Genomic DNA, 15,088 nt, shown 5'->3' with positions numbered 1-15,088 from the left:
TGTCCACTGTATTCATAAGACCAGGAGTACAATCTCAGGTATTTGTATGAAACCATGTCTGACATAGTAAACCAAGGAGTCCTAGAAGTTGAAAGTTCATTGCACGCGTGTGACAAGCTTTTTCCCATCCATGATAAATCCTGGCAAATATATTAGTAATACAGTGATTTCCAATAATTATCAGCTCCATCTAGTGGCCATTATGCAGTATTTTCCTAAAATATTTCCATCATGTATTAAAGTGTGGTGCGGCATGATGGCCACTAGATGAAGCCAATGATCACAGGAAATCACTGTAAGAAATAAACCGTGGCCAATAGTCATGATGGGTGGGTGAACTTGTATCACATTCATTCAACAAAGAGGAAAAAAAGCCAAATACAACATTATGTCCACTAGATTTAACTGACTTTTATAAGAAGTCATGTTATAACATACAGTGCCTTGCGAAAGTATTCGGCCCCCTTGAACTTTGCGACCTTTTGCCACATTTCAGGCTTCAAACAAAGATATAAAACTGTAATTTTTTGTGAAGAATCAACAACAAGTGGGACAAAATCATGAAGTGGAACGAAATTTATTGGATATTTCAAACTTTTTTAACAAATAAAAAACTGAAAAATTGGGCGTGCAAAATTATCCAGCCCCCTTAAGTTAAAACTTTGTAGCGCCACCTTTTGCTGCGATTACAGCTGTAAGTCGCTTGGGGTATGTCTCTATCAGTTTTGCACATCGAGAGACTGAAATTTTTGCCCATTCCTCCTTGCAAAACAGCTCGAGCTTAGTGAGGTTGGATGGAGAGCGTTTGTGAACAGCAGTTTTCAGTTCTTTCCACAGATTCTCGATTGGATTTAGGTCTGGACTTTGACTTGGCCATTCTAACACCTGGATATGTTTATTTGTGAACCATTCCATTGTAGATTTTGCTTTATGTTTTGGATCATTGTCTTGTTGGAAGACAAATCTCCGTCCCAGTCTCAGGTCTTTTGCAGACTCCATCAGGTTTTCTTCCAGAATGGTCCTGTATTTGGCTCCATCCATCTTCCCATCAATTTTAACCATCTTCCCTGTTCCTGCTGAAGAAAAGCAGGCCCAAACCATGATGCTGCCACCACCATGTTTGACAGTGGGGATGGTGTGTTCAGGGTGATGAGCTGTGTTGCTTTTACTCCAAACATAACATTTTGCATTGTTGCCAAAAAGTTTGATTTTGGTTTCATCTGAGCAGAGCACCTTCTTCCACATGTTTGGTGTGTCTCCCAGGTGGCTTGTGGCAAACTTTAAACGACACTTTTTATGGATATCTTTAAGAAATGGCTTTCTTCTTGCCACTCTTCCATAAAGGCCAGATTTGTGCAGTATACGACTGATTGTTGTCCTATGGACAGAGTCTCCCACCTCAGCTGTAGATCTCTGCAGTTCATCCAGAGTGATCATGGGCCTCTTGGCTGCATCTCTGATCAGTCTTCTCCTTGTATGAGCTGAAAGTTTAGAGGGACGGCCAGGTCTTCGTAGATTTTCAGTGGTCTGATACTCCTTCCATTTCAATAATATCGCTTGCACAGTGCTCCTTGGGATGTTTAAAGCTTGGGAAATCTTTTTGTATCCAAATCCGGCTTTAAACTTCTCCACAACAGTATCTGGGACCTGCCTGGTGTGTTCCTTGTTCTTCATGATGCTCTCTGCGCTTTAAACGGACCTCTGAGACTATCACAGTGCAGGTGCATTTATACGGAGACTTGATTACACACAGGTGGATTCTATTTATCATCATCAGTCATTTAGGTCAACATTGGATCATTCAGAGATCCTCACTGAACTTCTGGAGAGAGTTTGCTGCACTGAAAGTCAAGGGGCCCAATTTTTCAGTTTTTTATTTGTTAACAAAGTTTGAAATATCTAATAAATTTTGTTCCACTTCATGATTGTGTCCCACTTGTTGTTGATTCTTCACAAAAAAATACAGTTTTATATCTTTATGTTTGAAGCCTGAAATGTGGCAAAAGGTCGCACAGTTCAAGGGGGCCGAATACTTTCGCAATGCACTGTAAAATACAGCCAATGTACATCATGGCTAGAATGATGCTTGTCACATTTATCAAATTAATTTATTAAAAATAAATCTGTAGGTGTTTGTGAAAGGTTTCACCACAGACTTTTCTCAACCAATGAAAGGTAATGACTCCAATTTTATTTTTCTACTGCTATCAATGGCCAACATGGTACAACACTTCATCCATGTCTTTGGTGATCTCTTATCTCCTTATGAAGTGTTTCTTACGTGATGAAGATCAACCGTGGAGTATATCTGAGGTGTATATCAGGGTGTGCTTCTTCCCCACATGAGAGAGGTGATGTCCACATTCATACAGAAGACATTCAAGGCACTAATACACCTCAAGGTTTGTGTGGGATCCCTGAAGAACAGGAAGACAGGACTTCAGTGAGGAGCAATTCCCTCACTCAGAACAGGAGAGTGGCTTCTCCCCCGTGTGCAATCTCAGATGTCTGTAAAGAATGGACTTCTGTGAAAAACATTTCCCGCACTCAGAACAGGAATAGGGCTTCTCACCCGTGTGCAGTCTCCGATGTGTGGAAAGATTGGACTTCCGTGAAAAACATTTTCCACACTCAGGACAGGAATACCACTTCTCCCCTGTGTGCAATCCTTGATGTCTGACAAGATCTGATTTTTGTACATAACTTTTCCCGCACTCAAGACAGGAATAAGGCTTCTCCCCTGTGTGTGACCTTTTATGTCTGACAAGATCTGATTTTTGTACATAACATTTCCCACATTCAGGACAGGAATGTGGCTTCTCCCCTGTGTGCAATTTCTCATGTATGGAAAGATAGGCCTTCTGTGAAAAACATTTTCCGCACTCAGAGCAGGAATGTGGCTTCTCACCTGTGTGCATACTCTCATGTCTGTAAAGATTGGACTTCTGTGAAAAACATTTCCCACACTCTGTACAAGAATATGGCTTCTCCCCTGTGTGCAATTTCTCATGTATGGAAAGATAGGACTTCTTTGAAAAACATTTCCCACACTCAGGGCAGGGATATGGCTTCTCACCCGTGTGAGACCTCTGATGTCTGACAAGATCTGATATTCGCACATAACATTTCCCACACTCAGAACAGGAATACAGCTTCTCCCCTGTGTGCCATCTTTGATGTAAGGAAAGATAGGACTTCTTTAAAAAACATTTTCCACACTCAAGGCAGGAATGTGGCTTTTCACCCGTGTGCATATTCTCATGTCTGTAAAGATTAGACCTCCTTGAAAAACACTTCCCGCACTCAGTACAGGAATACTTCTTATCTGTTGGAAGGACGGCACCGTCCCTCACAGTCTGAGGTTTCTCAGGATAAGAGGAATACAATGGTCTGGCACCGTCCACAGTCTGAGGTTCCTCAGGATAAGAGGAATACGATGGTCTGGCACCGTCCACAGTCTGAGGTTCCTCAGGATAAGAGGAATACGATGGTCCGGCACCGACCCTCACAGTCTGAGGTTCCTCAGGATAAGAGGAATACGATGGTCCGGCACCGTCCCTCACAGTCTGAGGTTCCTCAGGATAAGAGGAATACGATGGTCCGGCACTGTCCCTCACAGTCTGAGGTTCCTCAGGATAAGAGGAATACGATGGTCCATCTACACTGTGTGGTGACAGGTGGACATTTGAGGTAGCCGGGTTTTCTCCTGGACTATACTGTGTGATGTCCTCATCTTCTACTTTACAGTCTGGAGACAAAGTGAGACAATCCTCTGAGGTTTTCCTCATCTCCCGTCCATGTACTAAAATAGAAATACAAAGATTATTACTAGGCATGAGCAGATTGGTTCCCCTAAACCAGGACTCCGCCCACATCAGGCAGCTTTGTCTCTGAGGATCTTACAATTTCACCCTCAATGTAACTAGTAAATGGGTCCTCTGATCTCCTACCAGTTCATTTCTTTATTCATGGACCTTAGTCAGAGAGTGAGGAAACAACAAGAACTGTCTTTTATAGGAGTGACAGTGATGAGGGGATTATAGGACGAGTGTCCCCTCCCCCTTTATCACTCATTGCCATCTTCCCAACACAAGAAGTCCTGCACTTCCTTATTTAGTCCATGATTTAGTCATGAATAACAGCGGGGCTGAGTCCCACCATAGGTCAGAGAGTGAGGATGGGGGGAGAACAACTAAGATGAAGAATGGACTGATCCTGAAGACCACCATCATTGGGTTACTGACTCCTCCTTCATTATCACTTTCTGTTTAAGGTTCCAAAAATCGAGGATGTTATCACATTATTATCACCATGTAAATGTCTGTGGTCCAATCAAATCATCAGATATAAAATGTCCAGCTGGTAGGAAATGGGTGTAACAAAATTAAATACATATGTTTTTTTATAGTAGAGGGTAGAGAGCAGAAGTCAGGACTATGTAATGTATATTATAAATTACACTGCTAAAAGAATTTAAAGGAACACTTTGAAAACACATCAGATCTCAATGGGAAAATATCATGCTGGATATCTATACTGGTATGGACTGGGTAATGTGTTAGGATCTATACTGCTATGGACTGGGTAACGTGTTAGGATCTATACTGGTATGGACTGGGTAATGTGTTAGGATCTATACTGGTATGGACTGGGTAACGTGTTAGGATCTATACTGGTATGGACTGGGTAGCGTGTTAGGATCTATACTGGTAGGGACTGGGTAATGTGTTAGGATCAATACTGATATGGACTGGGGAATGTGTTAGGATCTATACTGGTATATAATGGGTAATGTGTTAGGATCTGTACTGGTAAGGACTGGGTAATGTGTTAGGATCTATACTGGTATTGACTGGGAAATGTGTTAGGATCTATACTGGTATGGACTGGGTAATGTGTTAGGATCTATACTGGTATTGACTGGGTAATGTGTTAGGATCTATACTGGTATTGACTGGGTAATGTGTTAGGATCTATACTGGTATTGACTGGGTAATGTGTTAGATCTATACTGGTATGGACTTGGTAATGTGTTAGGATCTATACTGGTATGGACTTGGTAATGTGTTCGGAAGGAAAGGATGCCACATCATTTGATGGAATTGAAAATGATCACCCTACAGAGGGCTGAATTCAAAGACACCCCGAAAAGCAAAGTGAAAAATGATGCAGCAGGCGAGTCAATTTTGCTGAAATTCCATTGCAGCAACTCAGAATGGTCCTCAGTAGTTTGTATGGCCCCCACATGCTTGTATGCATGCCTGACAACGTTGGGGCATGCTCCTAATGAGAAGATGGATTGTGTCCTGGGGTATTTCCTCCCAGATCTGGACCAGGGCATCACTAAGCTCCTGAAAAGACTGAGGTGCAACCTGGCAGCGTTGGAAAGGACCGAAACATATTGTCCCAGAGGTGTTCTATTGGATTTAGGTCAGGCGAGCGTGGGGGCCATTCAATGGTATCAATTCATTCATCCTCCAGGAACTGGCTGCATACTCTCACCACATGAGGCATTGTTGTGCACCAGGAGGAACCCAGGACCCACTGCACAAGGGTAGGGTCTGACAATGGGTCCAAGGACATCATCCTGATACCTAATGGCAGTCAGGGTGCCATTGTCTAGCCTGTAGAGGTCTATACATCCCTCCATGGATATATCTCCCCAGACCATCAGTGACTCACCACCAAACCGGTCATGCTGAACAATGTTACAGGCAGCATAATGTTCTCCACGGCTTCTCCAGACCCTTTCACATCTGTCACATGTGCTCAGGGTGAACTTGCCCTCATCTGTGAAAAGCACAGGGTGCCAGTGGTGGACCTTCCATATCTGGTGTTCAACGGCAAATGTCAATTGAGCTCCACAGTGCCGGGCATTCAGCACAGGGCCCACTAGAGGACGTCGGGCCCTCAGGCCACCCTCATGAAGTCTGTTTCTGATTGTTTGGTCAGAGACATTTACACCAGTGTCCTGCTGGAGGTCATTTTGTAGGGCTCTGGCAGTGCTCATCCTGTTCCTCAAGGAAAGGAGAAGATTCCGGTCCTGCTGATGGGTTAAGGACCTTCTACGGCCCTCTCCAGCTCTCCTAGAGTAATTGCTTGTCTCCTGGAATCTCCACCATGCTCTTGATACTGTGCTGGGAGACACAGCAAACCTTCTGGCAATGGGACGTATTGATGTGCCATCCTGGAGGAGTTGGACTGACTGTGCAACCTCTATAGGGTCCAGGTATGGCCTCATGCTAACAGTAGTGACACTGACCCTAGCCAAATGCAAAACTACTGAAAAACAGTCAAAGATGAGTAGGTTAAAAAAAATGTCAGTGGCCTCCACCTGTAAAACCATTCCTGTTTTGGAGGTTGTCTCATTGTTGCCCATCTAATGCACCTGTTAATTTTATTAAAGAGGAGTTCCATCCCCCCAGGAAAAAAATAAAAATCAGCAGCTACAAATACTGTAGCTGCTGCCTCTTTATTATTAGAACCTACCTGTCCAGGGTTCCCGCGATGTCGGCACCCGAAGCCGATTTTTGGATCAGCTCTTGGGTGCTGCCATCGCCATTCAGGGTAAGGGAAACCGGCAGTGAAGTCTTTTTCGGCTTCACAGGTGGTTCCCTACTGCGCATGTGGAAAAACGTTCTAACTGGCCCGGCGGCGGAGGAAGGACGGGGGGCCGAACTTCCTAGGGACAGCTTTGTGGCTTTTCCTCCTACAGGAAACACAAGCATAGTTACGTTTAAAATGGCTGGTCCTCAGTTGTATAAAGATGAACTGGACAGCTTAGGCTTAAGGCCTGAAATAATGCGCTCATAATCAAACCAATCAGTAGGACGGGGGTCCGCCGTCCTGGAGGATTCCTGGAAAGGGAGTTATCAGGTAATAACTCAGACTTTCCCAAGTCATCCTCCAGGATGGTCACATAAGACCCCAACGATGCGTACCTGGGGTGGGACTACAGCCTGTAGAACTTTGTGTCCAACGGATAGATCTTGGGCGGAGACCAATTCGACCCTATAGTGCCTTGCGAAAGTCAAATCACTGGACCAGGTGGCTGCTCAACAAATTTGGTTGACGGAAGCCCCAGCCTTTTCTGCCTAAGAGGTAGATACAGAATGGGTGGAATGAGCCTTGATATCCGAAGGGATGGCCTGACCTTGGGCCAAATAGGCTGCACTTATAGCCAACCTGACCCATCTGGCTATAGAGATCTTTGAAGCTGCTTTACATTTCTGAGTGCCTACAAACAGTATAAAAAAATTGGATGCTTTCCTGAAGGATTTGTGACTTCTAAATAGTGTAGGACGCACCTTCTAACATCCAGCGTGGCAAACAGTTCTTCCCCCTGGGAAGATGGGTTTTAACAAAAGGATGGAAGGGCCACCTCTTGTGAGCAATGAAAAGCTGATGCCACCTTAGGAAGAAAGAGGGGGCCTGTCTTGAGTACCAATCTATCTGGAAAGATTGTCAAAAAGGGTTCCTTTATGGATAGTGCCTGTAACTCACTCACAAGTCTAGCTAAAGTGATGGCGGCCAGGAGTGCCACCTTTAAGATGTTTCAGAAAAGAGTCCACTAAAGCAATGAGAGATCCCAGGGGGCCACTCTTAGGTGTTTACTGGGACAAGATCTTTCTGAAAAGGGATCTGGATCTGAAAAGGCATTTAACCAGCGGATTGTCCCCAACCGGTATATCCAAAAAGACTGATAAGGAGGCTGCCTGTACCCTGAAGGTACTCACTGCTAGATGCATCTCTGCTCCATCCAGTAAAAAGTCCAAGATGGTGCCAATGTCTTCCAAATGTCAATGTTTGGACTGCATTTTGGCCGTTTATACTTTCTATACCTTGTTGTAGATTTTTCTGGTTACCAGCTTCCTGTGCTTTGGAGCAAGGTATCCGTAACACTGGTAGAGAGGCCTTTATTTAGTGGCAGGCACCGTTCAGGAACCATGCAGCTAGATTCAGTGTTTGAATATGCGAATGATAGGCTTCTGCTTGAAATCAGGAGGTCGCTCTGGATTGGGAGGATCCAGGGGTCCTCCTCAGCCATTTTTTTCAAGGGTGTGAACCATGCTCGCTTTGGCAAGTACGGAGCTATCAAAAACACCCTTACTCTCTCCAGCCGGATTTTCCTGGTTCTGGGAATGAGTTAAGTGGGGGGCAAAGCTAAGTGAGGTTGAACTTCCACGGAAACCCCAAGGCGTCTATTCTTACAGCATTCCTTTCCTTGTGCAGGGAGAAGAAGTTTGTTACCTTCTTGTTATCTGAAGTGGCAAATAGGTCGACTTCCGGAACAGCACACTAGTCTCTGAGCTCATCGCTTCCTCTTCCAATCCTGCTGCCAATCCTGCTCTATTTGCCCTCTCACCGCCTCCATTTGACTCCTCGGGACCCCGGGACTGTGCTGCCCACCAAATATGGTGAAGATCGGCCCTCACAAAGCAGCTAAGTCAGCCGGCACGGCCCCTCTGCCTTCACCTAGCTCGCAAGCTTCTAGTGATTGTTTCCCTGGATACCTGTAAAGCATTTGATAGCATAGAGTGGCATGATTTCTTGAGTACTGTGGCTGTTTGGGTTTGGTCCCCGGCTGATCGCCTGGATTCGGCTCCTGTACACCGACCCTGTTGCTAGGGTCAGGGTGAATGCCTCCGTCTCTCTGAAGTTCTCCATCTACAGGGGTACAAGGCAGGGATGCCATTTGTCCCCTCTTTTGTTTGCATTGACCATTGAGCCTCTGGCCATACGTATTAGATCTGCCTCGGATATCCATGGCCTGGTTATTGGTACTATAGAAGAAAGGATATCCCTCTATGCTGACGATACACTCGTCTATTTGGCATATCCCTCTGGCTCCTTGCACGCCCTTCTAAGGGCGATGGAGGATTTCGGCAGATTCTCGGGCTGTCGTATTAATTGGTCCAAATCTAATCTTTTCCCACTGGACCCCGGGGATTAACAGGTGACCTACCTGGGTTCCCAGCTTCAAGTAGCACACTCCTTCCGCTATCTGGGTGTCATTGTTCAGTTACCGCTACACTCCTATGTGACTTATAACCTATGTCCCCTTATTCAGCTTCTCCAGCAACGCACTATTCAATGGATGGATCTTCCATTGAACCTGGTGGGTCAGGTCAATATGATCAAAATGATTTTCCTCCCAAAACTTCTGTATGTCTTGGCCAATGCCCCCTGCGAGGTCCCAAAGTCCCTGTTCAGGCGAATTGACTCACTCCTACTGTCGTTTTTGTGGCATAAGAGATCTCCCAGAATAGCATTGGAAACCTTGAAGTTACCCACTCAATTGGCCGGCCTAGCATTTCCTAGTTTCTATCATTACTACCAATGTTCCCTCTAATTTTTTACTGAGCTGAGCAAATAAAAAAATTTCTGAGCGCAAACCTTTAGATTGAGCAATGGGGGGGGGGGGGGGGGGACGTCAATGCAGAGTGACCAGCTTGCCCCAATCAACTGCAGAGTGCCACAGCAATGCCCCCAATAAACTGCAGAGTGCCACAGCAATGCCCCCAATAAACTGCAGAGTGCCACAGCAATGCCCCCAATAAATTGCAGAGTGTCACAGCAATGCCCCCAATACATTGCAGAGTGTCACAGCAATGCCCCCAATACATTGCAGAGTGTCACAGCAATGCCCCCAATACATTGCAGAGTGCCACAGCAATGCCCCCAATACATTGCAGAGTGCCACAGCAATGCCCCCAATAAACTGCAGAGTGCCACAGCAATGCCCCCAATACATTGCAGAGTGCCACAGCAATGCCCCCAATACATTGCAGAGTGCCACAGCAATGCCCCCAATACATTGCAGAGTGCCACAGCAATGCCCCCAATACATTGCAGAGTGCCACAGCATTGCCCCCAATAAACTGCAGAGTGCCACAGCAATGCCCCCAATAAACTGCAGAGTGCCACAGCATTGCCCCCAATAAACTGCAGAGTGCCACAGCATTGCCCCCAATAAACTGCAGAGTGCCACAGCATTGCCCCCAATAAACTGCAGAGTGCCACAGCATTGCCCCCAATAAACTGCAGAGTGCCACAGCATTGCCCCCAATAAACTGCAGAGTGCCACAGCATTGCCCCCAATAAACTGCAGAGTGCCACAGCATTGCCCCCAATAAACTGCAGAGTGCCACAGCATTGCCCCCAATAAACTGCAGAGTGCCACAGCATTGCCCCCAATAAACTGCAGAGTGCCACAGCATTGCCCCCAATAAACTGCAGAGTGCCACAGCATTGCCCCCAATAAAATGCAGAGTGCCACAGCAATGCCCCCAATAAAATGCAGAGTGCCACAGCAATGCCCCCAATAAAATGCAGAGTGCCACAGCAATGCCCCCAATAAATTGCAGAGTGCCACAGCATTGCCCCCAATAAATTGCAGAGTGCCACAGCATTGCCCCCAATAAATTGCAGAGTGCCACAGCAATGCCCCCAATAAATTGCAGAGTGCCACAGCAATGCCCCCAATAAACTGCAGAGTGCCACAGCATTGCCCCCAATAAACTGCAGAGTGCCACAGCATTGCCCCCAATAAACTGCAGAGTGCCACAGCATTGCCCCCAATAAACTGCAGAGTGCCACAGCATTGCCCCCAATAAACTGCAGAGTGCCACAGCATTGCCCCCAATAAAATGCAGAGTGCCACAGCATTGCCCCCAATAAAATGCAGAGTGCCACAGCATTGCCCCCAATAAAATGCAGAGTGCCACAGCATTGCCCCCAATAAAATGCAGAGTGCCACAGCAATGCCCCCAATAAAATGCAGAGTGCCACAGCAATGCCCCCAATAAAATGCAGAGTGCCACAGCAATGCCCCCAATAAAATGCAGAGTGCCACAGCAATGCCCCCAATAAAATGCAGAGTGCCACAGCAATGCCCCCAATAAAATGCAGAGTGCCACAGCAATGCCCCCAATAAAATGCAGAGTGCCACAGCAATGCCCCCAATAAAATGCAGAGTGCCACAGCAATGCCCCCAATAAAATGCAGAGTGCCACAGCAATGCCCCCAATAAACTGCAGAGTGCCACAGCAATGCCCCCCCGCGACCCCGTGCACTTACCTCACGGACGGTCACGGCACTCTGTCTTCAGTCCCCGGCTTCCAGCTTCCCGCGTCTCCATCCTCCCGAGTCCCGGCGCCTCCTCCTCGGCCAATGGCATGAAGTTGGCCTTTCGGCCAATCAGGAAGCGGGAGGACCCGCTCCCTGATTGGCCAGGAGGAGGATCCGTATGACAATAGCGAATTTTCATTCGCTATTGTCACACGATGGGCGTGCTCTCGGGGTGCACGCTCTGCTCCCTGGCCGCTCCGTCTGCGGCTGCGCCGTCTAACTAGGTGCTTGCGCGGGACGTAATTTCCACTGCGCGACCGCGCACGCGCGCACCTTAAAGGGAACACTGATTACTACCTAGCGTCTCAGTAGGTGGTGGTTCATGACTGGCTGCACCCCTCCTCGCACAACGCCTGTACAACTACAGAGGCAGCCATTGTCATCTCTCTTGAATCCCTTCACAACATTGTTTATCTTAGACAGGTCCCAGCTGGCCCCGGCACCCTCATGTTTCAGACTACTTTATCCCTCTTTAGATTAGTGGTCTGGTGCTTCTCCACGGGCGCCTGGACCTCTTCCCCTAACAGTCCTCTTTGGTGCAACCCGGAGCTCCCTGAATTGCTGTCTTTCCTGCATTCCCAGTTTTGGATTGATAGGGGTGTTAAGTACCTCAACCATTTATATACTGCCCAGGGATTTAAATCTTTCCAGCAACTCCGAGGAGAATTCGGACTTCCCTCTTCATCCTGGTTCTACTATCTCCAGATCAGACCTGCCTTGTGGGCCCAATTTGCCTCTCTTCGGACTCCTCTGTGTATGGCTGCCTTGAAGAAACTGCTCAGAGACCCTGGCACTACTAAATTAATTTCCCAATACTACACCTTTCTGATGGTGGACTCTAACCCCAGATTTGCGAGGGCGCAGGCACGCTCGACAGACTTGGGCGTTGACCTTAGTGAGGATGACTGGACAGAGTTTTCTACTACTTACCCTAAGTCCGTTCTGGCCTCCACTGACCACCTAATTCAACTCAAGGTGTTTCATCACAGTCATCTCACCCCTTGCGTCCCACCCCTGAATGTTTTCGGGGTTGTGGGATGACGGACGATATCTTACACGGTTTCTGGACCTGTCCATTGGTTTCTAAATTTTGGTCTGGGGTTGACTCCTTTATATCCACAGCTCTTGGTATCCCTAACATCCTTCATCCGAAAAATGGCTTACTGGGCGTGTTTGGGGACCTGTTGGTTTCCGGACACACAAAATGACTACTCCGCATCCTGTACTTTTATGCTAGGAAGGCAATACTCCTGAGTTGGAAGGGGTCCGCGGGGCCTACTGTTGCCACTTGGCTTCAGTTGATTAATGGCTGTCTTCCTCTCTATAAACTTACCTTTGATCTGAGAGGGCGCCCGCTTTTATTTGAGAAAATTTGGAGTGGCTGGATTTCCATTCCCCTTACTTTGACTCCTCCGAATTTGGAGGAGCAGGGTTCTGAGCCCCTCCTGATACTCCCCATTAGAGTGATAGTGATGCTTATTGTGCTGTATATGACCGCTTGTTGTACTTTGCATGTGATTATTCCTTTCTACACTGTACTGATGTCCTTTCTCCTGTATAGGATGTGACCGGGGGGGGGGGTGATTTTATTGTTTAGTCACTTGTGACTGTTTTTGCTGTTTGTATTGTTATCGTTGTTTTTTGTATTTGTTTGCAAAACCGAATAAACATATCTTTAAAAAAAGGAAGTCGCAAGAATATTGGCCGTCCCTTTTATGTGGATAGCTGATAAGAGAGAGCAGGTGGGTTTCTGACCATGATAGTAGATTGTACGCAACTCTCATGAGATGTTTTGATTGTGTGCCTCCTTGTTGGCTGATGTAAGCCACTGTTGTGACATTGTCTGTGTATCTGAACCTGTTTGCCAACAGTTTCCTTCTGAAATTGTAGAAGGGCTTCCCGCACTGCTGCCAGCTCCCTTACATTTGAAGAGATTTTTGCCCCAGAGTGGAACCAAGTTCCTTGTCTCACCTGGTGCTCTATGTGGGCCCCCCAACTGAAAGCACTTACATCCATGGTAACTGATTTCAATGGGAGGCAACCAGAGTTTTCCCTTTGAGAGGGAGTCCTTTTTCAACCACCACGCCAGGGATTTCCGGATGACCGGGGATCACAATCTGTCTGTCTAGCGATGATGTTTTTCCATCCCAGTGGTTCAAGAGGTGGCACTGAAGCGTTCTCATGTGGAAGTGGGCCCACTGAATCGCTTGAATGGAGGCCGACATGAGGCTTAACAGAAACCATTATGTCCCTCCTTGAGACCCTGGGTACCGAGATTAATTGTTTTGTCGCCTCCGCGAGCTTCGCCACTTTTTCTTCCAGTAAGATTCTTTGGGCTACTGTATTATCTATGATGTAACCCAGAAACACCACCCTCTGTTATGGGGTTCTGTTGGACTTCTGACTGTTAATTTCCCACCCTAAGGAGGTGAGGAAACTCTCTGTCGTATGAAGGTTTACTATTACTTCCGCTTCGGTCTGACCGTAAATGAGGGAATCGTACAAGTAGGGGACAATACGAACCCCTTTCAGTCTGAGTTCCTGCATTATCTCCGCCACTATTTTTGTAAATATACTGGGACCCACAGAGATTCCAAAGGGGAGAGCCTGGAACTGAAACAGGCGAATCTGCCTTACTGAACAGATGGCAAATCTCAGAAATGCCTGATGGTCCGGATGGATCAGGACATGTAGGTAGGGGTCCTTTAGGTCCAAAATTACCAGGAAAGATCCCTCCGGGAGCAAGGCTCTCACTGAAATAATAGACCCCGTCTTGAACTTTCTGTACCAAACTAAACAGTTGAGGTCCTTGAGATTCAGGATTAGTCGATGTTGTCCCGAGGGCTTTGGCCTGGAGAAGATCTGAGAGTAAAATACTGACGAATTATGGGAAGGATGAGTTTCCTTGACCACGCCCTTGAGTAGCAGATTTTTAACTGCCATCTCCATGGCTTTCCTTGCATAGGGTGATTCTGGAAGGGATGTGGTCTGGATGTTGTGATAAGGTTTTGCCGTGAATTCTATCTTGTATCCCTCTATGATGATCTGCAAGATGAAGGGGTTTGAACAAAAGTTCCGCCATTGTCGGAAAAAGTGCCGAAGTATCCCCCCAACTGGGAAGCTGGCGTCACTAGGGTTTGTTACTGTTACCTCCGGGATTGGGGAAAAAAACTTTTGACTTCCCTTTGTTCTTATTGAAGACCCATTTCCTTTGGGTGTTAGCCTTTTCACCTTTGGATTGGGTCTATCCTCTTGTGCAACGAAAAAATCTCTTTGGTTTTTCCCTCCTTTTGGATGGGAAACCTTTAGACTTGTCCGCTGATCTTGCTAAAACTTTGTCCAGCTCCTGGCCGAACAGAAGGCTTCCGTCAAAAGGTATATTGCATAGCTTGTTTTTTGAGGCATAGTCGCCAACCCAAGTTTTGAGCCAGAGGGCTCTTCTAGTCGCATTGATCAATCCTGTGGTACGAGCTGATATCCTGACTGCCTCTGCCACCGCATCAGCCATGTATTCTACCCCTTTTTCAATAAGAGGTAGGGAGTCCTGAGCTTCATCCGTACCCAGACTTTTTCTAGGTACCTTCTGAGTTGCTCCAGCCAAAAAGCCACATTCCTGGCTATACAAGTATTAGCAATTTTAGGTTGGAATGCTCCAGTCTTGTACGCCCTTCTAAGAGTCACGTCGATCTTTTTATCCATGGGATCTTTAGGTAGGCCCATGTCTTCGAAGGACAAATCCGACTTCTTGGAAACTTTGGCCAGCGATGCGTCCAGTTTAGGGCATTTGGGCAGAACTCCTTCCGATTCTTTCGAAGGGTAATATTATTTTTACCGCCTTGGGGGAAAAAAAAGCTTATTTTCTGGGCACTCCCATTCTTTGTTGATTATCCTTTTCAAGGATTGATGGGTCGGAAAGGTTCTGGTCTTGGGTTCATGCAGGCCCCTATACAACTGGTCT

At 46.6% G+C, this 15,088-nt stretch overlaps 5 protein-coding genes across 5 annotated transcripts in view; 2 read left to right on the top strand and 3 right to left on the bottom strand.

Annotated features, from left to right (window-relative positions):
• The window catches only part of LOC309550737 (uncharacterized protein), a 578,111-nt gene that overhangs the window by 103,379 nt on the left and 459,644 nt on the right, over nucleotides 1-15,088 (top strand). The gene's annotated exons all lie outside the window — the stretch shown is intronic.
• The window catches only part of LOC309550685 (uncharacterized protein), a 903,485-nt gene that overhangs the window by 555,644 nt on the left and 332,753 nt on the right, over nucleotides 1-15,088 (bottom strand). The window lies entirely within an intron of this gene.
• Nucleotides 1-15,088, top strand: part of LOC309550757 (uncharacterized protein) — a 245,401-nt gene that overhangs the window by 102,919 nt on the left and 127,394 nt on the right. The gene's annotated exons all lie outside the window — the stretch shown is intronic.
• The window catches only part of LOC309550707 (uncharacterized protein), a 233,561-nt gene that overhangs the window by 187,020 nt on the left and 31,453 nt on the right, over nucleotides 1-15,088 (bottom strand). The gene's annotated exons all lie outside the window — the stretch shown is intronic.
• LOC309550759 (uncharacterized protein) lies at nucleotides 2,389-3,376 on the bottom strand. Its single transcript, XM_082251097.1, has one exon. The coding sequence runs from the start codon at nucleotides 3,252-3,254 to the stop codon at nucleotides 2,460-2,462; it is 795 nt and encodes a 264-aa protein (XP_082107223.1). The 5' UTR covers nucleotides 3,255-3,376; the 3' UTR covers nucleotides 2,389-2,459.

The sequence above is a fragment of the Pelophylax lessonae genome (genome assembly GCF_965119305.1).
Source record: "Pelophylax lessonae genome assembly, chromosome: 3".
NCBI classification, from domain to species: Eukaryota; Metazoa; Chordata; class Amphibia; order Anura; family Ranidae; genus Pelophylax; species Pelophylax lessonae.
The sequence above is the reverse complement of the archived record's forward strand: the minus strand, read 5'-3'. Positions and strand labels throughout refer to the sequence as shown.

Excerpts from the sequence above, each read along its gene's own strand:
- LOC309550759 (XM_082251097.1), bottom strand. The coding sequence starts at position 3,254 with ATGCACACGGGTGAAAAGCCACATTCCTGCCTTGAGTGTGGAAAATGT.